This window comes from Pseudopipra pipra, chromosome 7, assembly GCF_036250125.1.
Source record: "Pseudopipra pipra isolate bDixPip1 chromosome 7, bDixPip1.hap1, whole genome shotgun sequence".
In the NCBI taxonomy this organism is placed as follows: Eukaryota; Metazoa; Chordata; class Aves; order Passeriformes; family Pipridae; genus Pseudopipra; species Pseudopipra pipra.
This window is the reverse complement of record NC_087555.1, coordinates 5,314,002-5,336,777: the sequence shown is the minus strand read 5'-3', so window position 1 is coordinate 5,336,777 and position 22,776 is coordinate 5,314,002. Positions and strand designations below refer to the sequence as shown.

The 22,776-nt window shown below is 39.1% G+C and overlaps 1 protein-coding gene across 7 annotated transcripts in view; it reads left to right on the top strand.

The window, feature by feature from the left end:
- KANSL1L (KAT8 regulatory NSL complex subunit 1 like) overlaps positions 1 to 22,776 on the top strand; it is a 59,546-nt gene that overhangs the window by 25,308 nt on the left and 11,462 nt on the right. For 6 of the 7 annotated variants that reach the window (XR_010432100.1, XM_064661958.1, XM_064661956.1 and 3 more), the window contains 7 exons: positions 125 to 322; positions 3,064 to 3,185; positions 7,418 to 7,619; positions 17,163 to 17,325; positions 19,692 to 19,802; positions 20,211 to 20,348; positions 22,439 to 22,563. Coding sequence is in view for 6 of the 7 variants with exons in the window: in XM_064661958.1 (XP_064518028.1) it covers positions 125 to 322; positions 3,064 to 3,185; positions 7,418 to 7,619; positions 17,163 to 17,325; positions 19,692 to 19,802; positions 20,211 to 20,348; positions 22,439 to 22,563 (1,059 nt within the window). In the remaining variant the exon portion in view is untranslated. The remainder of the gene's footprint in view (positions 1 to 124; positions 323 to 3,063; positions 3,186 to 7,417; positions 7,620 to 17,162; positions 17,326 to 19,691; positions 19,803 to 20,210; positions 20,349 to 22,438; positions 22,564 to 22,776) is intronic. The other variant, XM_064661957.1, reaches the window with a different exon arrangement.

The window sequence follows — 22,776 nt, the reverse complement described above, 5'->3', positions numbered from 1 at the left end:
GTTTAAGTGTTCCAAAGTCATTGGGAGGATTTAAGAGGGACGTGCCAGGTTTGACTGCCCCTTAAAAGTGATTTAGGAAGGTTAATCTGTTGTCAACCAACTGTGTTCAATTGCTGTTGTCTAGGGGATGGTGATCTTAGAAGAATTCCCATTTCCAAAAGACATTCTGAAGAAGCAAATACAATTGACAGACCAAGAAGCTTTATTAAACGCCACAGGGAATTCGCAAGCTGCCGTTGAGAGACAGGATTCTTTGCCGGAGCATGACTTTGAAATGTCACCCAGCAGTCCTACTCTGCTTTTACGAAACATAGAAAAACAGGTAAAGTAAAACAGAACTGAACGGTCAGTGGAGCCAAATGATTGACTTCAGAAATAGGGCAGGTTCCATGGTGATGACTTCCAAAAGGGAAGATATTTTGCAGTCCTGAGAGGGGGTGCTGATGAATCGAAGGGCTTAAATAACTACATTGTACACCAGATTTACAAATTAGCCTTTTATTTCTGATGTGTCTGTGTCACTGCTTTGTTTCCATTCAAGCGGCCACGTAACAGCTCCAAGAGCCATCCACAAACCTGCCTCTGCTTTGTAGTTAGGGTCAGTGTAGAGTTGCCACAGGTTGTTTCAGGAAATACTCACACAGCTGACAGTGGAGATACATTGCACTTGAAATAAAAAAAAACCCAGCAGAATGTGGTTGTTGATCTGCCTCCTCAAGCATCATGGGAATCAGGTTCCAAGCTGAGGAATTCCAGGTACTTAACAGGCATAGCGGAGGCATAGTTGTGAGGGGAGTTCTGCTTCATTGTTTTTAAAAGCTTCCAAGGTTAATTCCAGGGAATATGATGTAGACTCTAGCAGGGTTTTCTTTTGCTTGAAAGTACATAAAGAACATGATAGGATCACATTGCTGAAGGAGGTACAGGAAATTTGTTTTCAGAATGAATGTATGCAGTTTGTGTAAAGCAAACATGACAAAGCCACTGTGGGGCATCAATATGTTGCTCTTCTGCTCCACATAAATTCCTTGTCATCCACGTGTTTTTTTCAATGGGATAGAAGTAGCTTTAGGTACTAGTGAATCTCTGTGCCAATTTTTCTTATTTGATAATCATACTTTCTTGCTTTTAAAATGCTTCCCCTGTTTGATAGATCTTATCCACCACAGGCAGGAGTGGGGAAGCAATGAAACAGGAAATTTATATGCTCAATGCCAGCAATTGCATAAGGTAAACCAAAGAGCATTTTTAGAAAGTGGTAAATTGCCCCTTTTTAAGTGGTTGCTTGGGGAATTAAACACACTTTTCAGTAAGGCATTTGACAATTAAAGTCGTAGTGATGTGTTTCCTGGTCCCCAGGTAGCCACAAACTTGGTCCAAGAACTTTGATGATCTGAAAATTACTTGGAATTAAAGCTGTTTTTCATTTAACGCATGTCACAGATCACATTGGATTTTTTCCCTTTACACCACAGAAGGCTCTGGGGTTTGATTTCCTTTTTGACTACCAGTTCTGTAAATCAGCCTTAAATCTGAGGGTCTGAGTTTCTTCTTGTTCAGAATTAGGAGCAGCAATGCTGTAGGCTGAAGTACATCCACAGATATTCCCACAGGATTCTTCAATCTGTTGTTAAGATATTTCTGTGTTAAAAATAATTTTACTTGTGACCAAAAAAAGCCCTCGTATAGAATGGAAGTGACTGAGGCTGGAATTTTTTATTACTACTGTTTTCAAGTCCTTTTTAGAGCTTTCCAAGTTTTTTAAAAACATGTATGTTTTTCCTGGTGTTTTGGAAGTCTGCCATTGTTTTTGTGCTTTTATATGTCATAGAGACTTTTCTCCTTACAGATTGAATTTTGTTGGGATTTTTAAATCAATCTACTAAATATTTTACTGGCATCTCGTTTGCTTTGTCCAGACCTTTTGTAATTGACTTGCTGTTTCTGTGCTTCAATATCCATCCCTGAGTATTTTATTCTGATGTGAAATTTTCACCCGATCGCATCATTTGAACGTGAACAGAAAATATGTGAGTTGTAATAAAATGGAAAAAAAGTTTTTCTTCCCCTTTCTGCAGAAATGTAACATGTAAATGTAAAATGAAAATGTGAGGAAGGCTTACTGGGTAACCTTTAACAATGCATGTTTTAAACATTCTTAGTTCTGAATGAAAATCCAATAAAGTAATGTAAAAGTTTTTTTTAAAAAGAAGTATGCAATTTCAGATACATTTAATTTCTGTTTAGTATGCAAAACACAGTTTCCTCTAAGAAAACTATGTTTTTTGTCTGCCTTTAAGATCTGACTTCTAAAACAAAAACATCATTGCGAAATGTTATCTGGTGTCAGTCCACAATTCATTGCTTTGCAAGCAGTAGCTCTTAGTCTTAACAAGTTGGCTGCATTTGTTTTGGGGCAGTTCTGAAAGTCCGGGTCTTGATGTTTTTGGGGGTCTTCTTGTTGCTATTTTTGAGGATACCAGAATATTTTATTCATTTTATCTGTGGTTATAATAGTCCTTCTGTAGTTACACTCCCTTTGTAAAAACACCTTTGTCAAAGTACAGTGAGCAATGAAGAGGATTCTTTTAAGAAGAAAAATACTTTGAGTGAACAAAATGTACAATGAATAGACAGTTGACCTTGTTTCCCCCCTGGTGAAATGCTTGTCAAATGGCCAGTTACCAGCTCTGGCTGCAGCTGTTGTAACATCAGCTGTGCAGTGTTCTGGTTTCTTTTTCCCTTTAAAAAACCTTTGGTTTCAATAGTAAGATTGCTAATGTGTTTTGTGTGCTACTTACTCAAATGTATAAACAATGTCTTTGGCAGGTTGTTCAGGGTTACGTTGGTGTTATCCTGGTTTTTCTGGTGTAGTTGAACATAATAATTGTGAAAGAAAAACCATGCAACAGTTGATTATTCACAAGAAGAAACTAAATGTGATTATTCCATGATGTATATGACTGGAATCCTGTGCAGGAAATCAACAAAACCCCAGGACCTTTGAGCTGTTGAGTCTGGATAAAAGTCTGACTACATTTTTTTTTAATTTTTTTTTTCCAGAGTGCACAACTGAGTGAAATCATCAGCAGCCTAATCGCTCCACTCAATCTGTCTCCAGCTTCTTCATCTCTTTCCTCCAAGATCTGCAGGCACAGACAGCTGGTCAATGGCATCTCCTTCAGGTAGGTGACAGTGTAATTCTCTTTTTTTTTTTGAAAATAACCTTTGGTAAAGTTATGTAGATGGAACTAAAAATCATTACAGTATTAAATCAGGAAAAGAGAGCTGCTTTCTGTAAGCTTCAAGAGAAGTCTTGTTTATAAGTTTGAAAGTAGTAGGTTTTTGTGTTGTTCTTTGAGACATCATAAAAGTATGCAGCCACTGTAAATGCAGCCACTGGGAAGATGAATGTATCTGTGAAGTAATGAAAGAGTACAGCAACACACTGCTTGTGATCGTTTGAGACTTAATGCCTTCTGTCATAGCGAGTACAGCTTTATTTCTGGAAAAGTGACAAACTAGATTAGGAGAGTACATAAGCAATGTCACCTGTGTCCCAGCATGGGTCAGTGTCAGGGTGGCAAGTGCCATTAATTTTAAGCATATCGGTCTTCAATAAAAGGCCAAATTTGTCTTTGCCACCTACATTTTCAGGAATCTGGAGATACTATTTTCCATTTGAGGTCTTTTGTTCTGAATGGACATACCTTCCAGGATGACTGTAGCTTGAAATTAATATTGTAGAAGAATGTTTCTCAGTAGTAGTCCATCTTTTACTCAAAGTAATTCCATCCTTTATTCAGAGATTTTAAGTACAGTACAAGCTGTAATAAGTATTAGTCTCAAAACAGCTTTAAGGTGATTGACTACAGTTCTATCTTACAAAAGACTTGGGTACGCTGGATATTTTTCCTGATACTGGTAATGTGATTTTTGAGGATGGAGGGGCTGCTGGTATTCACAGGTCTTAATTAAGATCAGGTGGATGAAGAAACTGTTCCCAGCTCGAGCTGTGGTGTTTATGGCAGAGTGTGCAGCACAATGGAATTCCCTGACTCCCGGCTCCAAGGAGAGCTGGCCACACCGTCTGTGTCAGCAGCTTTGCTGCAGAGGCTGTAGCCTCCCACAAAGGGATTATAATGAGCAGCTTGGATGGGCACCTTCTTTAGCTGCCGTCTGTTCCACAGCAATTTTGTGACTCTGCCCTAAATAGAAGGATGAAGGGGTCCTGTCGTGTAATATCCATGCTCCTGATGTATCAGTTGTTTACAGATAATGTGGAGGAAAATCAAAAGATTCCTCAGAGTTTTGAAGTAAAAATAGCCCTGAAATAGGAGTTCCTAATAGAGATGAGTATGTGAAAGAAGAGAGTAATTTAGTCTGTGTCTTCAATCTGTGACTTTTTCATGAGACAGCTGAGGAATAGTTCCTTTTAAAAATGTTTCTAGAAGCGTATGAAGTTGACTTCTTGATGAGAGACTCTAATGATGTCACTTCAAGCCAATTCTCTTCTGATTTATTAGGCACTGTCCAAAATCAGTCTTCTTTCCATTTCATAAGTAACACAGTTGTTTGCTCATGGACCACTCTCTCTAAGGTTGGTTGTTTTCTACTCATGACCTATAAAAAGCCCAGAGAATGTTAGGACTTGGAAGATTTTCTCAGTGCTGTAGCTCTGAACTGGAATTTGACAAGTTAGCTGTTGGAAGGGGATCTGAGAGACTTGAGAGCTTTCTAGATGAGCTAAATGGGTAATTTTAACTTTCCAATGCTTATGAAGTGTTTAGAAATCTGCAAATAAATACTGTTCATTAAAGATGGTAATTAAACGTGATACAGGGTGGTTATCATGAGAATCTTGCAGGGAAATTCGCTCCCTCCTACTTCTTGGGGGGTTTTTGAGTGTGTTTCAAATTTTTTGAGGTATTTTATTGTAGTTGCTTTATGTTCAATCAATGGAGACAATTAAAAGCTGCAGTTAACTTAATTCTTGGCTACATCTCCCTTTGCTTTTTTTAGAGCTCACTCTCACTGTATTCAGTACTTCAGAAAGTAGAAATCAAAATCAAATGGAAAGGGGATTTTTTTTTTTATTTTGAGGGGGGAAAGAATGGATGAAAGCGATTTTTATTGAAGTAAATTCTTGAAATTAGTTGTAGGCTGTTGATGTGAAAAACACAGTAGTGCATGTTTCAAGTAGCTCTAAGCATGAAGTTCTTTGGGGTTGGTAATCATGGGGTTTGGACTGTTCCCAGTGGAAGTGGAGGTGCATGTACATTTCCTGGTTGACTGAATGTGGGTAACCTTGAATTGCCATTGGTCAATGTTTAATTACATCAGTGCCTTCATTTCTCTGTGTAGCTTTTCTTTGCCCAATTGAATCTAAGTGCCAAGATTAGCCAGATCCATTGCATGAAGGTAGATGCTCATAGAAGCAGTTTCCTAAGCTAGTGATAGCCGCTTTGTTATGAGGGGAGATGGAAGGAAAAAGTTCATTACTTCAGTGCAAACAGTGCCTGTCTGGTGTCTTTGTGTGCAGGCGTGCACCTGGGAGTAAGGTCAAGAGCCAGAAAGGCCAACATGTGAGCTCTGAAGGGAGTGTTGCCAGAAATTTCATGACTTTCTCAGTTGGCAGTGCTCTACTGTAGAATCACATTTGGAAAACCACCGAAACTAAGATCAAACTAAATGGGCAACTCAAACCTTGATTGGGAAGCCTGTTTACACAGGTGACAGGAAAACCACACTGCTCTTTACTGGAGCTCCAGGCCATGGAGCTGAGATCTCTGCTCTGAAAATGGAGCTGTGCATTGCTGCAAGGCACAGGAGCGTTTGTAGAGCAGTTGGCAGAGACTGCAGAGACTTGGGCAGACCACCAGAAAAAAGACAGGAATCACAGAAGTTGAGGAGCCAGACTGAGGAGCTTTTTGTTCTAATTTACCTGTCCAAGTTGTCTCTCAGGTGAACTGTCCAAGTTCTCTCTCTAGAAGTTGGGCTTGGGACCATCTGACTACAAGGTGGATAATTAAAAAATGTTTTTGAGAATTCAGAGAAAGTATTTTAAGAAATCTATTGCATGGACTGTAAACCTTGTATTTCTTAAGCTGTAAAAATGCAGTGTTCACATTAAGAATGTCATGCTTCAGTATTTTGCTCTTTTTCTTGGCACTTACTGATACATTCCTTTAAATACTTTGTACCATTCCTCTGTTAATTAGCACATTTTTTTCATGAGTCTGTGTTGCTTATTAGATTGTTCTGATGTGTCAGAAGGAGAGCTCAAATTCAAGCCCATAAAGCCTTGTTGCCGCACCAGCACAGCACGGGATGATGCTTAATCACACTTCCATAATAAGCCCTTCTGTTTAATAAAAATGTACTGTTAGAAGAATACCATTTGTCAAAAAAGATGTGTAAGTGGCCTTGTAATTAATTACTTTTCATGTTTTGTTGTGTTACAGTTCTACTAATAAAACTGTGACTTGTCGTAAGACAAAATAATAATTTGTGCAGATAGATGACCTGTCATGAACCAAGGCCAAAATATCTTTTATACTTGCACTGCTCGGGCAGTTTAGAGTTGTTATCAAATTTCTAAGTTTTGTAACAATAAATGCACATTTGAGTGCTTTTTGCAGCAAGCCTTCAACTTCGCAGGCAGATGTTCCTACAGCAACACAATGAATTCAGGAATACCTATAACAGGGAAGTCCAGTCTTCCCCTACCCAACTGGGGGAGTGTTTTGAATTCTTGCCTTGTGGAACAGTTATGTGTTTTGGTGAGCTGTAGGTTGGTGAGAGTGGTCTGAGGTTGTTCCTCGTATCAGTGAAAGGTTTTCGATTGCTCTTGGCCACGTCTTTGCACTTGACTTTGACTCCACACAGAGTGTGTAGAGTTCCTAATTTTGATACAAGTCCTTTACAGTGAGTTTCAACCCCTATGCTGAATGGTCACTGGTTTGTAAAGCTTTGCTTAGGTTTCAGTTCTTGACCAAAACTAAAAAATCTTGAAAGTATTAGGGCAGGACTCTAGGTCTCCTGTCTTGAGTGGAATGTCAGTTTGAAGGGAAATATTAATTGTAACTTAAAACTCGTAGATGTTAAAAGTGTTAGAGAGTTCTTGAATTTGGAAAAACCAAACCCCACTATATGCTTGAGGGCTTCATTTTGACATTTGTTTCCATGAGCAGAAAGGTGAGCAAGAAAAATAAACTTCCTTTCCTGACCATAGAATTCATCAACAAACAAAGCACATACACTGTTTCATGAAACACTGTGCTAAAACATTTTAGTGCTTATAAAATTTCCTAGAATTAGATAGCTAATGCTAATCAGTGTGTGAAGTCTTGGCCTCTGCATGTGGAACATATTTAACTTTTTGTATTTCTTCCCCCCATTAATCATGACATTGCAGAGCTTCAGACAACAGAGAGGTATCCTCTTCGAGCAGCTGGTTGCTTGATCATCAGCACATCAAGAAAAGAAGAAGAGACAGGACAAGACTAAGATCTGTCTCTGTAACTAATGTGAGCACATCTGCCCGTACAAGGCCGCTTCATAGTTTCCAGAAGAGGAAACTCTACAGAATGCACAGTGCCTGTCACTGGAATCAGCAGGTAGGCCTCTCTCTGTAGGAGGGAAAACCAGAGTCCAGCTGCTGGAGCCTGCATGTGTCTTGTCTGGTATGCCAGAAGAATAAGTGCACGCTGTGCTGGTTATTCGTTGTGTCCAGGGGCCGTATAGTGTGTGAGGCAGGAGGAACTGGGTGTGTCAGCAGGAGCTCAGAGTTAATGAGTTGAACGTAAAAATTAAAGATCACTCAGAGTTCTGTTTATCAAATAAGTTTGTTGTATGGCTATCTTTAAAGCTCTTGTACAGTCTAGGAGACAGCTCGAGAGGTTCCCTGGGAGGCCTGACTGCTGAGGAGACATGCTACAGTGTAAATCAGCTGCCCACTTGTTTTCAGAATATTTGTTTTAGCTACGAGAAAGTTTACACAGCTGGTGGCACATTATTTTCTAGGAAATTGAATTGCAATATCTTAATCTTGTTTCTGTTTTTGCTGTTTCTGTTTAGTCATATTGCCTTTTTCATGACACACACAAAAAAAATACTTTAAAACTCTTAAAATTTTCTGCATTACAGAGGAATTAATATTTTAAAATGGAGAAAGCCAAACTGTTTGTTGTGCAGGACAAGGCTATCTGTTTGCATCTGATATTAATAGCATATTTCTGGTAAGAATACATAATGAGTTTAGCTGTGGTGCTTAAATCAACGCTCTAATTTGGGAGCAGAGACAGTACGAACTCATTCTTTAGAGCAGTACTAATCCCAAATGGTTTTAATTTCTTGGTTTTACTTTGCCTTTTAAAAGTGTGTTACATCTCCATGTCTCCTCCACTAACTGCCTAGGATTTACTAAGTGTGCCAGTGGTCTGGGGGGAAATTTCCCTTGCAAGGATGTTTTGTGCTGATTCAGCATTCTCTGCAAAACTGCAGACGTGTCCCAGTTTTAGCAAGATATTTTATTGAAAAACTGTCCGATTTCTTATTAGCTTGAGTTCCCACCTTCCTGGCAGTGGGGCTTAATGTCTTGGCAGCTTGCCCTGGAGGTTTTGGTAGGGGAGTTGGGGGTAGAGTTGAGAGCTCTACCTCCTCCTAGATACCTAAGCTTTTCATCTTCCTTGTATTAAACAAGGAGTCTGTGGCTGACTTGGACTTTATTGTTTCCCATTCAATCCAATCCATGTCCTGCTACAGATATTGGAGACCTCATGTCTGAGTGATGCCTCCAATTCCACAAGTGCTTCTGGCAGCTATGGAGATGGATCCTTAGCCAGAGACTCCAGGACTTTCCCTTCCTTCTACTTAAACATGAGGAGTTTTTGCTCTAGATGCAGTTTCTAAACTATCAGTTCTTCTAAACTGTTTTAAACTATCAGCTTTTCTGGAAGCATGTGTCTTTCAGGCTCATGTATTTCATATTTCTACAAGCACTGCCTATGTCTGTGTGTTTTGAGAACTGGGCCAGTGTTAGTGCAGCTCAGAGAATAGCAGTGGAGCCTTGTGATCAGAAACTTCATTTCTGCAGCCCGGCATCAGGAATTCAAGGCAGAGTTTACATTTTTACCTCCAACCAAGCCATAGAGCTGAGCTGCTCTGCATGTTCAGTAGTTTACCTTGACTTATAGACTAAAAAGATATATTTGCAATTTACCTTTGATTGTAGAATGCAAGCAAACAGTGCATTTTCAGGTTACTATTTAAGACTTCAAATATTGGAAGCAACTGTGTGTCTGCTCCCTGCTCTTGACATCTCTGGCCATATACCAACCCAGCTCCAGTGTCTCTGTACCAAAAGTGCAGAGATGTCCCAAAGACAGTGTGATAAAACACCCCTGTAGGGAATGCTCTTTGTGCTTACTGCAGCTCTCAGCTCAAAACCCTGTATTTAGACTCTGCTTTTCGATGTCCTTTCCATGGGGAAGTTAACCAGGGGGCAATGTGGAGAACTCCACCACAGGCTACAGATAGATGTGCTCCAATTCCTAGAGAAAATAAGAGGTGGTGGCAGCAATCAAACTGTTAGCTTCAGTCTTCATGCCAGTGCCAAACTCATTTCAAGTTTTCAAAATTAAGGTAAAGCAGTGAACAAAGCCTCTTACACAGTTTTGGTTAAAAACAGAGGATCAGAGATTCTGCTGGGGAAGTAAGTGATAAAATTAGACTGGACGTTTCCAGCACATTCTGACAATCAAATCTAAATGGGTATCGGGGCTTTGAATTACGAGCCATCAGCAGTGTATTGTTTCGTTCAATAAATCTTAGCTAACAGGGCCTGTCACTTTGTTAGTCCTGCACTTGCTACACTTGGTTTCCTAGCTGTTGTTGAGATTGCTCAGCCTGTAATGGAAGAGCACTGGCTATCAGCCCAGGCTGGCTGCTGGATTAGGCAGATGTCCAAGGGTAAAATGGGGAATGGCTTCTGGGATTGATACCTGGTTTTCTCTAAAAATGCATTTATATTCCTAGTAGTAATCTAGCAAATTTCCTCTGGTCTTTCATGGAAAAAAGGATTTACTTCTTAGCAGCATGGAAAATAGTTTGATTTTTAACATAACTTTAGTGTGTCATCTCTAGCAAGTGCCTCTCCTGTATTTCCTCAAGTTTTACATATTTATATAACCCATAATACCACAATTGGTAGGCAACCCCATTTCTTTAAGGTCAATGGCCTGAAAGCAAGCTGGAGCTATGGAAGGCTTGCTGCCACCTCCCTGCAGCAGATGTGGAGTTAACAGAGACCAGATTGCCAAAGTCAGAGGAGAAAACTGAATCTTCTGAAATTTGCAGCTCCAGCTTCTTCATGGTGTCTGGTTCAAAAACCAGCAAGCAGCACCTGGCAGTGCTGAGGGGCAGTGCTGCTGTGCAGAGTAATTTGAGAAAGACAGTGACTAAAGAATTCTGACCAGAGAATCACAGCAAAATGCAGACTTCCCATGTGTGGGAGATTAAAAAATGTTGGGATAGCTTTGAGGAACTTGGGTCTGGGGGGGTTTTTGAGATATCTGGTTGTACTCTCTGTGCATCTAAATGGCTTTCAGGTGTGTTGTCCCTCACATCTCTTCAGATTCATTTGAGAAGCTCATTCTCTCCCCTCACCCCCCAATATCCATGATAGGAAAAGCAGAGTATGAAACTGTGAACTGCTATCCCATCTGTCAGTTCATAAGGTCACTGGGAAGACAGCCACATTTTTTGTCTTATCTACTGCCATGCCACATACATTTACAATGAGTATGTAGTGACCTATTAGCCTCCTAGTGCCTGTTGAGAGATGCCCTATATTGTCCTCTACTTAGCTGTATTTCTTTAATGAAGAGGGCTACACCTGCTCTGCTTACACAGGGTGGTATCTGAAAGAAAATATAGAATGCTATGAAACTCTAGACGACCTTCCAGACTGACAAGATAGACTGCAAATAAATTAAAACAGGATGCAGGGTGTTTGGTTTATCTGTCACCATCTGATATCCTCAGGAACTTGAAACATCCTTCAGGGCCAAATCTGCTTGTCCCCCATTTCAGATTTACTTAAGTACCACAGATGATCTGTTTTTCTATCTTTCTTCCCTATCTAAATAGCTTGGTAAGAGCTTAGGCCATTTCTCAGTTGTGAGTCAGTGCACAAGCCACCCAGAATAATCCACATGCACAACAAAAAAATCCATGAAAACCTTATACAGCTCTAAATGAAGTTAAGAGACAACAGAGCAATGAGATCTGAGTACTGTCAACTTTGGGTCTGTCCATTTCTTTGCAGAGCACAGTGGGGTTTTTTTAATCTGAAAATTCTCATTGTATTTGTATCTCCACCTGCTGGAGGAAGACTTGATTGTGTGGGCTGAGGCACATGGAGAAAAACAGAATTCAAATTTGCAAAGATGCCAGCACCCTGAAAGTTGGGAATTGAGATGCAAAAACGTGTTTTGGATACCACAAGAAAACAGGTGATATAATGTTGCCAGCTCTTGCAGTTGCATATTCCCACATTTTTTTCTCCACAGTCTCAAACGGGAGTTAAGTGAGAGCAGAAGAATATCTGCTTTTGTTTAGTGATTTGGAAAGAAAAAAAGTCATTGCTTCTTCAGAAGGCTCCAAAACAGACAGGAGAAAAGTATTGAAATTCTAGGGTATGCCTTTCTTATTTTAATCTAATTCTTATGCTGGTTCTATGATTTTTGTGTCCAGCAGCATTCCCAGTGCATGCTTGGGGCCAGTGAGGCTTTCTGTATATGCCACTTGATAAATACATATGGGTCTTTTCCCATTATTAATTTTCAGTTTTTAGGGAAGAGTATGTGTGTATGTATATATATACACACATACTATTATAATTTGTATTCTATCCAGCATGCAGAGCCTTTATTTTACTTTAACAGTGGAAGCTACTTTAACACTGGAAGCTATAAAATAGGTTAAAAGTCACTGAAACCTGAGTGGGAAAAGAAGAAGTTCTCCTGTGCATTCAGGTATTCTGAATGTGTGACAAGACTTTAGTGTAGTGGGCAGGAAGGGCACCTCTAGTTTTGTAATACTGGCAGTGGAACACGATCCATCCTTTGTGAGGTTTGTGGCAGACCAGTCAGCCTGTGAATTCTTTTTTTTTCAGAATGAAAAACCTGTGTGCTTTCCACAGTCCTACACCTCTAGCTTATTATGACAGTTCTGTAATGTTTTACTGATCACATCAACTCTTAATTTCTGTGTGGCATTTTTGAAAAGATATCCCTGTGGATTAACATGTCTTTCCTTCTTTTAGTTAAACTGATCAAAGATTAAGCATTAGCCTTGATTTTTCAATTGATTTGCTAGTTGAACTAAAGGTCTTTGTTTTGGGATGTAGAGGACAGCGTGCACTTCCTACAAAGCAGGTGAAAGTCTCCTATTGGCTGTAGCAGGATTAAAGAAGCTAAACTCCATGTATATTTAGGAGAGGTGGGTGGTCTCTGAGAGTGGTAGAAGCTGTAAGTCCTTTTAGGACACTGTCCAAAAATCTGAATTTGAGACAAGCTGGATGCTGAGTAAGTTGTCATTAGTGTTTTATGGAAGTCTCTGTTCTCCACCTGGAAAAACTGGTTTCTGCCATAGGATCTGCCACTTTATCCTTATTGACAGCTTCAGAGGGACCAGAGGTAGATGAATTCATTTACATCTCAGGGCAGCTTGCTTCCCTGTACCTAACCTGCACGGGAAAGGTCTGTCCATCTGACATCTGTAGAAACTTCATCCGAAAGGGAGAGTCTGTTGTACGGTGTGCATGTGTCAGCACCATCTGTTGGGCACCTTCCCATGTAAGGATGTCTTAGATGCTTTGCCCACCTTCTCTCCCATTACATGTTGGTAAGAGAGAAGGTCTTTGAGGCTTTCAAATTAACTTTTCACTCCCCATGTGTTGTGTGTTGCCCCAAAGCACTCTGCAGTGAAGTCCTGCACGTTTATCTTGTGATTAAAAGAGGTTTCATGGAACTCTTATGTTCTGCCAGAGGGTCATAGCTCTGCTCAGAGCAGGTTGTTGAGTGCAGAAGACAAAGGCAATGGAGCAGTGGGCTGGCCTTTAAGGGAGATGCTGAAGCACTGAAGCAGAGAGGTAATAGGATTAAAACTTGGTGTGTTTGATATTTAAAGAGTCATGACCCATACACACAGTGGTTCTCTTGAATCCCATAATTAAATCTCTGCAGTTTAGTTGGCTACCCATTTAAAGAACAGATTTTGATATTGAGGGGGATAGCTCTTCTTTGATGTTGCTGAGAAGTTCTGAGGGTGTGTTTGTAGGTAGAATAAATGCATTTTCCTTGCCTTTCTGGGCTTAATAAGAATAATCAGGAGCAGACATGACAGGTATTCAGCAGGGTGTATTTGTGCAAACTTAATTAACTTACTGGATTCATACACAGTAGCATAATTGAACTGTGTCTGTGTACTGTTACATTTAGGCATGTCTCCAGAAATGGTAGGAGTTTTAGTGATCCGTAGCTGAAACCATAAAATGAGTATTCACTTCAGAATTTTTGTAAGGGAGCACAAAATATAATTCTTTTCAATTATGGCACACTTCATAGACTCACACTTTTTTCTCTGCAGAAGTTTGGGTGGCCAGTAGTGTTCAGCTTTCTGACCCTTCTAATAACGGAGGCATGAGCCAGTTGTGCTTTGTCTAGTGCATCACTTTATCATAAAGAAGTGCGAGAATTGTTTTGGATATCAAAATTATTTGCTTACTGTATTTTCTGTAACTCAGTAAAACGGCACTATGAGGAAAAAAAATCCAAGTTTAGAATTCATAATATTCTAGAAAATTAGATTCTGTTGATTGACACCGTTCCTTATGAAGTTTAAACCAGAATGCTATTTTAGTTGAATATTTAAAGCTTGCACACTCCTGATTTCCTCTTAAATACAATGTGTTTTCCTTAATAGAATGAATTTAATGTAATATTATAATTCATATCTGCTTGAGCTCAGGAAGCATGAGATTTTGTATTTCTGTAGTGAAGAAAAATGCTTCGGGAGATGTACAAGGTATAGTAGAGCAGCAGAAAAATTGATAAGAGTTTAGTAATCTTGCTTTCTGAAGAGTTGACATTGTGGTCAGGCTTGCTACAGGGGCCTGTCTTGTAAAAGCTGTGTGCCATGGTCTTCCTGAAACCCCTTGTCATTGCTGTTGATGAATGGATATATTTATGGGCTTGTTTTCAGTTGGGGTGTGGTGGATTTTTTTGTCGTGTTAAAGAATTGATAATTTACTGCTGTAAAAGGCAGCTGGGTTGTAGACTGTGTTCTACTCGGAATTGGAAGCAGGAAGAGTTTAGCTTTCCAATAAACAGATCTTCAGTTTTGTTTCGGTAAGGTTGAAGCACTTTCTTTGAATGACACACTTTAATTCCAGAGCAAAGGGCTTCTGAAATTTTTTCCTCAAGAGTTGATTAAGTTGACATTCCTGACAAACATCACTAATTCAGCTTTTTCCAGTGGAAAACTACTCCATCAGAAACTTAAACCAGATCTGGTAGCTAGGAACACAGACACTACCAGTTTTTTTAGCTTTTTTTTCTAATAGCCTCACAGGCATTTAAATAAAATTGCAGTTGCTTCTATAGAAGTCCTTATTTTCTTTGGATTACAAACTATCTTAATGAAAGATTTCATTACTTAGATGTTGATGCCAGAGCATTTGAGGCACTAATGCACAAATTCACGGATGAGGTTTTATAATTCCCACCACAGGCAAGTTGAAGAAAAGAATTTTGCATTTACCAAAATTGGCAGATGGATTTTAATACAGTTTCAAAATAGATTGTGACTGTGGAGGTTGTTTGACCATGTTTTTGAGCAGGCTGAGTTTTAAGCTATAATCTAAATGTGTTTGTGGCTAGAGTGAACTAAAGCAAGAAAAAATGAGTCAGGACTATAGAACTGCATGTCAGAATGTGATGGTCTTATCTATATATTTTCTAGGTAATTTTACTAATTAGTATTCGGGGATTTCTTTTTAAAGAATGAGATATTTATTTACTGCAATGTGGATTCATTTCTTTAAAAAAAGGACAAGCAGAAGTGGTGCAGTTGCAGCTTAAATAGTGGAGTTTCAGGAAGCTACTTCATTTCTAAAAACCAAATATGAAGAGGAAATATGCTTTTGTGCATTTTTGAAAAGCAAGCCCTTAGTGCATGGAGGTAGAGCAAGTACTTAAAAGCTCTTTAAGCTTGAGTTTAATGGTCTGTATAATGGGAAACATTAAACTCACTTCAGCATTTATCCCTCTAGTGTTTCCAAACACAGGTCCCAGTTCTGCTAGCACTTTATGGATGTTTAAAGTTTAACAGATGAAGAGTCCCATATGTTCGTCACAGGAGAATAACACAGAATAACACAACGTTGATTTGAAGGAGTCCTGGGCTAGAAAAGAATTCTTTCCAGGTTAAGTTGAAAGTACTTGTGTATAGACCTGTGTATGGAGATCAAAGTGGATTTAGGTCTGTTAATGTTCCCTTGTGGGGGAAAAAAAGTTAAATACTAGAACCTCACCACCATCACAGCATTACAACATCCTTGCTTGATTTTAATAGTTTCTGAGATACAGTAGCAGTGTAGGGAAGTTGTTGACTGAGAAGAAGGGAAGAGATGGAAACGGGAACTTCTTAGTGGAATATTTTCTAAGATAGTGTGGGTTGTGAACACTGATGCCATCTGACAGAAGGACTGATTTCAGTAAGTGGAGGGGGATTTTATGTGGTGGATATAATCACTGCATCACTAACACATGAGTGGCACTGCTAGAAAACAGCCTGGAATATTTCAGGCAGGAGAAAGCAGCTGAAGAGATTTCTCGGATTCGGAAAGCAGCAGTACTGAAAATATAAGTCATGTTCATTGATGTTCTTGCCTTTGATGCAGCTGCTAGATGTCTCCTTTTATAAAAAATCATAAGAAAATGTTGTATTCATTCTTACAGTTTTTTACACTGGAACTCTTTTCCAGGAGATGATAAATGTGACTATTTGCACAGTGATAGGCTGAGACCCTTGAAGTACCCACTTCTCTCCCTTGCTGTTTGTAGGATCTGCAACCTTTTGGCAAAGTATCAAAGACCTATAGAAACCCTTAAAATGTCAGTATTTGGGGGATTACTACCACTGCTATCCAATAAGACTTAAAGTACCATCAGCAGTATTATTTCCCTGCAGGACTTATGTAGCATATGCTGAAGCACAGACTTGACTGTTTGCTGCTTTCTTGTAGCATCAAATTCAGTTCTTTCCTTCTGTCTTTCAGAGCTCAGTATATGGCCTGCACTCTGATGCTTACTCCTGCCCATTTTCACCTTCTGTCTCAGTCCTGTTATCTCACAACTACCAGTTCTGTGCCACCCATCATTTTACCTTCCATACTTGACCAAGCCTCACAAATAAGCAGCTAAATTAATCTTTCTTTGCAGTTCTCCTCTTTCTAGTAATTCCCCTTACTACCTATTAATCAGTCCTCAGTGCGTCCCTCTCCGTATTTATTGCTGTGTGTCTTCTTCTGTTTATGTTGCTTACCTGATGTTTAAATTGTAACAAGGTGAAGACTTTGCCCTCTTGTTTTGTGTAAGTACATGGTGTGCTTAAAATGTTAAGTATAGTTGTTTACATTAAAATGGATGAGCTCGAACTGTCTAGAGATATTGATAGTAAAAATGTGACTGAGGGGATAAACAAAGGAGACCCTTCTATTTAGTCTCGTGTTAGGTTTGTTTGTGCTCTCTATCTTGCCTGTTGTGCTGGAATTAAATTTTAAAGAGTATCGATTTGTCATAGGATAGATCAAAATAAGGATTAGAAACAGTTTTCTCTGAAAGCTTTGACAGCTGTTTCCTGCCCCTAATTGAAGGGGGTTTTTGTATTCTTTGTGTTGTACACCATGGTCCACGATAAGTGGAGGTAAGTCACACTTAGACTATCTGAAACTTGTAGGAATACTTCTGCCATTCACATGTTAAAGGATGTCACTCACTGAGTTGTTAGTTTGTTGGGGTTTTTTTCTCTTCTGGTCTAATTTGAAGTACAGGAGTAAAGGAGAAGTTAAACTTTGTTTCTATGTATTCTTGCAGACTCTGCCATGTAGAGATGCCTCCTTTCCATGTAAAACTCAGTTGCCATATGTGGTGCCGGCCTCCACTTTGACCAGCAATGAGTACAGCACAGAATCTAAAATCCTAGATTACGTGCAAGAGCTGGACTCTTCCTTCCATCCAGTCTTATCATTCCCTTCTGGTAAGTAATGCCATGACTACAACAGGGTGGTTGTGCTTGTGACAGCTGTAGAGGTTAAGGACTAACTTGTCTTTTGAGTGATTTTTAGAACTTAGTTTTCTTAATAGAAAACCTCACACTGTCAAAATACATGAGTTTAGACTACAAATCTGAACTTCATCCTAACTTTTGAAAAGCACACCACTTAGGTTTCCTATACCAGCAATGCTCTTACAACCTAGAAAGACTGGCCAGGAAAAAGGTGGGTTTGGGTGTTTCATGGTGTGTCTAATTGAGTCAGTGTTAGTCCTTTAGAGATGGTGCTGTTACCAACACACTACCATATCTTAGTTGTGTTGTTTTCATAAGCAACTTTCTGTTCAGGCCCTTTGTACTAGTTTTAAAAAGCTTTTTTTAGGTTTTCTGATTGTTTTTGTGATAATCAGCATTTTTGGTGATCTTCAAAGTTTATGATTTCTATCATCTGATTCTTTAGTCTTTTTGGACAATAATGCATGTGATGTCTGTGGCTCAGCTGTGAAGTTAGTGCAGGTGCAACCCAACAGCAGTTGGGACTTCAAAATGGAATAATAAATGCTGCTGTCAGCACAAGTGATTCATCCTATTGAGTTTTTGTGTGATTTTTTTTGTTTTAAGAAAATCCTGTTTCCAGATTCAGTGCTTTGTGTACTTTGCTGTCTCTACCTCCTTATAAAGACCACTAGTCTGTTTGTCATTTTCTTTCATGTGAAAGAATTACTGTGAATAAATGCATGGTAGAAATTTTCCAAGCTGTAGCCTGATTCAGTTTCATGTTTTTTTTGCAGCTTTCTTGATTATCCCCTTCCAGAGAAATAACTTCTCTTAAAATACTGCTTGTGCTGTGCCCACATCTTTATATATTAAAAAAACCAAAAGCGCCAGCAGAGTAAAGGAAAAGGGGTTTATTTTAATTTTCTCTTTGTGCTAAAAATGTATTATTGGCCTTTGTTTTGTTTTGGAACTCTGGGAGTTTGATTTTTTAGTGTGCAGAGAGGGATTCAAGATTCAGAAGTAGTTCTCTCACGTTGTCTTTTCTTGTATTTTGCTTTCAAAGGTGAATCATAATTTGCAGACAACCTAGCAAATAGGGTAGAGGGACTGGCTCACTTCTGGAAGCAGAGCTGCCCATAGGTCTAAGTCTTGCCTTCACAGTTTCCAAATGACCAAGGATCTTGTCCAAAAATACATCAGTGGTTGCAGTGTCCCTTGAACACAAAAGCACCTGTTTAAACTTGCACCTTGATAACTGGAGAATTGTAGTTTGTGTTTAAGAAGCTTGGGCTTCTGGTATTTCTGCACCTAGCCTGTGGATAAACTGAGACAAGCACTCCTCCCCTTTTGATTAAGATAGAGGAGCACAAACTAAAAAATCTCTGAAACATACAGGTTGTTCCTCAGGTGAAAAAAGACCAAACCAAAAAAACCCAAACCAAAGCAGGAGAAATGTTTTGGTTAATTCTTTACTTAAATTTTGTGACTAATACACCTTTGAAGACCTTCTTTATGTTTTACTTGGAAGTAGAATAGGAAACACGGCAAGATCCTTGAGGTGTTATGACAGAATACCTAGATAGATCCATATAAAATTGAAATAAATTGTTCTTTTTAGCAAAATATGTTGAAAGTTTCTGTCCTGGCTCACCTTGAAGGCACATGAGGCTGAGATTGTGTGTAAATATAAGTAATTTAAGGCCCACCCTTGGATGCTGCCCTTGGTCCTCTTCTCATTCTGAATATACTAGCTGTCAAGCTGGCTTCTTACACCGACTTTTTTTTTCCTATTTAATTTCTCTTCGTTCTTGTAATTTCTTTTTTTCCCAGAAAGGCTTTTCAGAGAGACTTATTTTTCTTAAGCCTTCCTGCCTTACAACAGGGGGTAAATTCCTTACCACTTGAGATGTTTTGCAGGCTAATTCTGGGTTAGAGCTCCCATCAGGAAATGAATTGCCTTGCCCTGCTGTAACCTTTTCAGGGAGAGAGAGAAGGAATGTACCTTGAAATTACCTCTAGGCTCCCGGCAGTAACAATTTCCAAAAGCATTAATGACTAATGACTTGTACCCAAAAGGCTGAACTGAAGCCTCTGCAGATTCCAGGAAAAGCGCCCTGTATGCTCTCTGCTGTGCTGGGTCTTGTGCAGGAGTTCATCAAGAGGGGAAGAGCCCAGGCTTATTCTCACTCAGTACCTTCCAGAGCGTGTGTCACTCAGCACTGCTCATGGATTATATTGCTCTGTGTTGGGTGAATCAATTCCTAGACCTTTAGTGATGATGGATAATACATTGGCTCAGAGGTTGCCATATTTCTAATACTGACCCTCTTCCATTTGGATTTTTGATTTTTTAGATATTCCTCTTCACGTGTACTTTGAAACATTATTAAGGAAGGATGACATCAAAGGAGAACCTGTTGATACCTCATCTTTGGGAGGGGAGTTTAAAGTGTCCTCTGACAGTGGTATGTAAAGCAACATATTTTAGTATTGGCAAGACCATTTTCTGTTCATTTGTCAGTAATTTCTTCCATGAAGAGGTTCAGTTTATAAATTTAGCACAAAGCAGGTTATCAAAGAAGGTAACCGACTGAGGCTTTAGGTGGAAGAGGAATCTCTTCCCAGACCACAGGGTCAAGTTCTCCTTTGTTGCACTGAGATGATCCCACCAGAGCCGTAGGAGGGCACTAATAGCAAGTGGGGGAGTTTGGGCCAGGTGCCTGACTGAAGTGCTGTTTACTATTGGGATTCCTATCATAAGTTTTGGTGTTGGTTTTTTTTTCCATTATAAATAGTTTACCAGTTGAGATTTCCTGTAAATTGCGTCAATGGAAAATAAGTTTTTGATTTGATACGTGCTTTTTTTGTTGTAGACTATAATCAGCATCATGTTTCTGTCAAACAATGGAACAGTGGCTGTTTATCTGTTTCCAAATCTCAGTTGGTGTCAAGAACATCCGATCAGCTGTCAGAAGGAAGAAAGAAAAGACACCTAAGTGAGACAGCAGTAGGTAAGAGAAGTGCAAGAAGACACTAACTCTTTTAAAATATGTACTGTATAAATGCGTTTGTAACCACTGGGCTTTGAGAATTAATTTTGTCTCCAAAAAGGATACTCTTATGAAACTTGGGACACCATGAAAATAATTTGCTATTTTAAAGTATAGTAATCCTCTTTCTTCTTGAGTATATATTACAACAGGACAAGCTTCTGTATTTTATTTTTGGAGCACTCTTAAAGGAAACTGCTTAGCAGTCCAACTGTGTTTTTCTAATACTGGGTTATTCTTAATATGAAAGGGGTTTTTTTATAGTAGTCAGTGAAACAGACTGAATTCCAAAGTTGTCTGTCAAATCATGTGCCCAACAAAACATTTACTATTCCTGGCATGTTTGGTCCACTGTTTCATTTGTTGTGTACTGTCATTTCTGGTTCTGGATTCCTTCCAGACTGTTAAGAGGACTTGTGGATAGCCACTGCTTATTCTGTTTTCACTCCTGTTATCATTATATTTTAAGCCATTGAATCTTTACTTCAGCACTTGGTAAATTAATAGGAAGTGCCCTCAAAGTTCTGTAGAATAATGTGATAAATTAGGGATAAAAAATTCAGTGTACCATTGAAGGATAAATGGTATCTTACCCTCTCCAGGCTGTTAGAATGTGAAGTGTAACAGATCTTGTTACTGATTCATTTATGTGACTTTTGGAAAACTTTTGGCAAATTTGCTCACAAGACATTTGAAGACAATAAATCACTGAGCAAGAGAAGAAACTATTAAACTAAAAAGAATTAAAAGGTATAAATGATCAGCTAACATTGCAAAAAAATAAACTTCTGATGCATATCCAGGTAAAACTGCTAGTGTAGTCTTACAGTATGAGGTGGAAATATGGGAATTACTGCAGAGATGATTTAATAAAAAATTACGATCTGTGATTAAAAAAACCCCACCCAAACCCACAATACAAAACCCCAAACCAAACCCACCCAGTTCATGAGAAAATTACAGAAGAGTTACTCTGATCAACAATTGGAGGTACTTGGGAGCTCTAGTAAGAGGGCAGACTGCTTCCTATAAACCTTTTGAAGTTACAGTTAGTCTTCTGCCAATAGCATTTAGTTTTTTTAGGTAATGGAACAAAAAAAGCTATCTGTTATCACAAGGATCATAGTTTCCCAATGCCAGAAAACTGTTCTGTGATGTATTCTCGAATAGCAGCACAAATTGTAGCTTATTAGTGCTATGGGTGTAGTACTACATATTTATTCCTAATTTGGACTCTGTATAGGAGAAATTATCCATGGGGAAGATCAGCCTAATGAACAAGGCAAAAAATAAAAGCTGTGTGCCAGGGAGTTGCAGAGCTGCCTGGGAGATGAGAGTTCATGTCCTTGACCCAGCCTGTGAAATACAGTCTTTAGAATCAGTCTCACCTCTTTTTCCACGTTGGAATACACTGATTCTTTTTATTAGTTGGTATTAAATTTGAGTTCTCCTTTCTTAATGGAAATTAAGGCAGAAGGAAGGCAGAACAGGTGGTTAGATTCTGAATCCCCCTAAATGCTGCTTACAGTGGGACTGAATGGGAGTAAACAATAATTACAATTTGTCTGGAGCAGTGGACCACAACTAAAAGAAACCACTATTTGGAAATCTAAGCTAATTTTGTTCATTACCCTTGCTGCCAGTTTTACCATTTATTAAGGAAGAAACTGTCAGTAAGGGCTCAGAGAACTGGTGAGATGCACCCCAGATAGGGAAGTGCTGCTAGGGAACAGGGGAAAGCATTCCTCTGTCTGATTGCATTTGCTGTGTGTATCTGTATGGCAGATCCTGAAAAAATAATCAGGATTTGCCCATGTGAAGGTGGTTTCATGAGAAATCCTTTGTAGAAGGAGAGGGATGAGTTTTGTAGTAACAACAATGACAGGATAAGCAGCAAGTGTTTATTTAGATGGCTTTTTTTAGTATCCAGTAAATTGTGAGTGGTTCACTGTGGGGTTCTAGAAATGACTTTACAATTACTGTATGGAAAAATTCTGCACTCTAATGGACAACAGCCGGTATGTATGTTTTTATTGCTATTTTTGTGACAGGCGAAAGTAACGCTCGGTTTGAGACGTTCTCCTTTCAACATGGAGAGCCAGAATCCCACAGCAGTTTTGCTGCTGCGACCAGTGTCAGCACGATGTCTCGGCCCACTCACAGCACTTCTTCACAGGTAAACCAAAAATGCACCACTGTCTCAACTGAAATCTCAAAAGAGAATTGTGCAAATTGATAATCCAAAACCACACACCTTTCACAGCTAATTTAGTGTTAAATTACAACACTGAGCATTTTTACAGTAAATCCATCAACTAATGGATTCCAGATTGAGTATGTGGTGTTTCTAAAACAGATACTTACTTGTGAAAGAGTTCTGCAGATCATA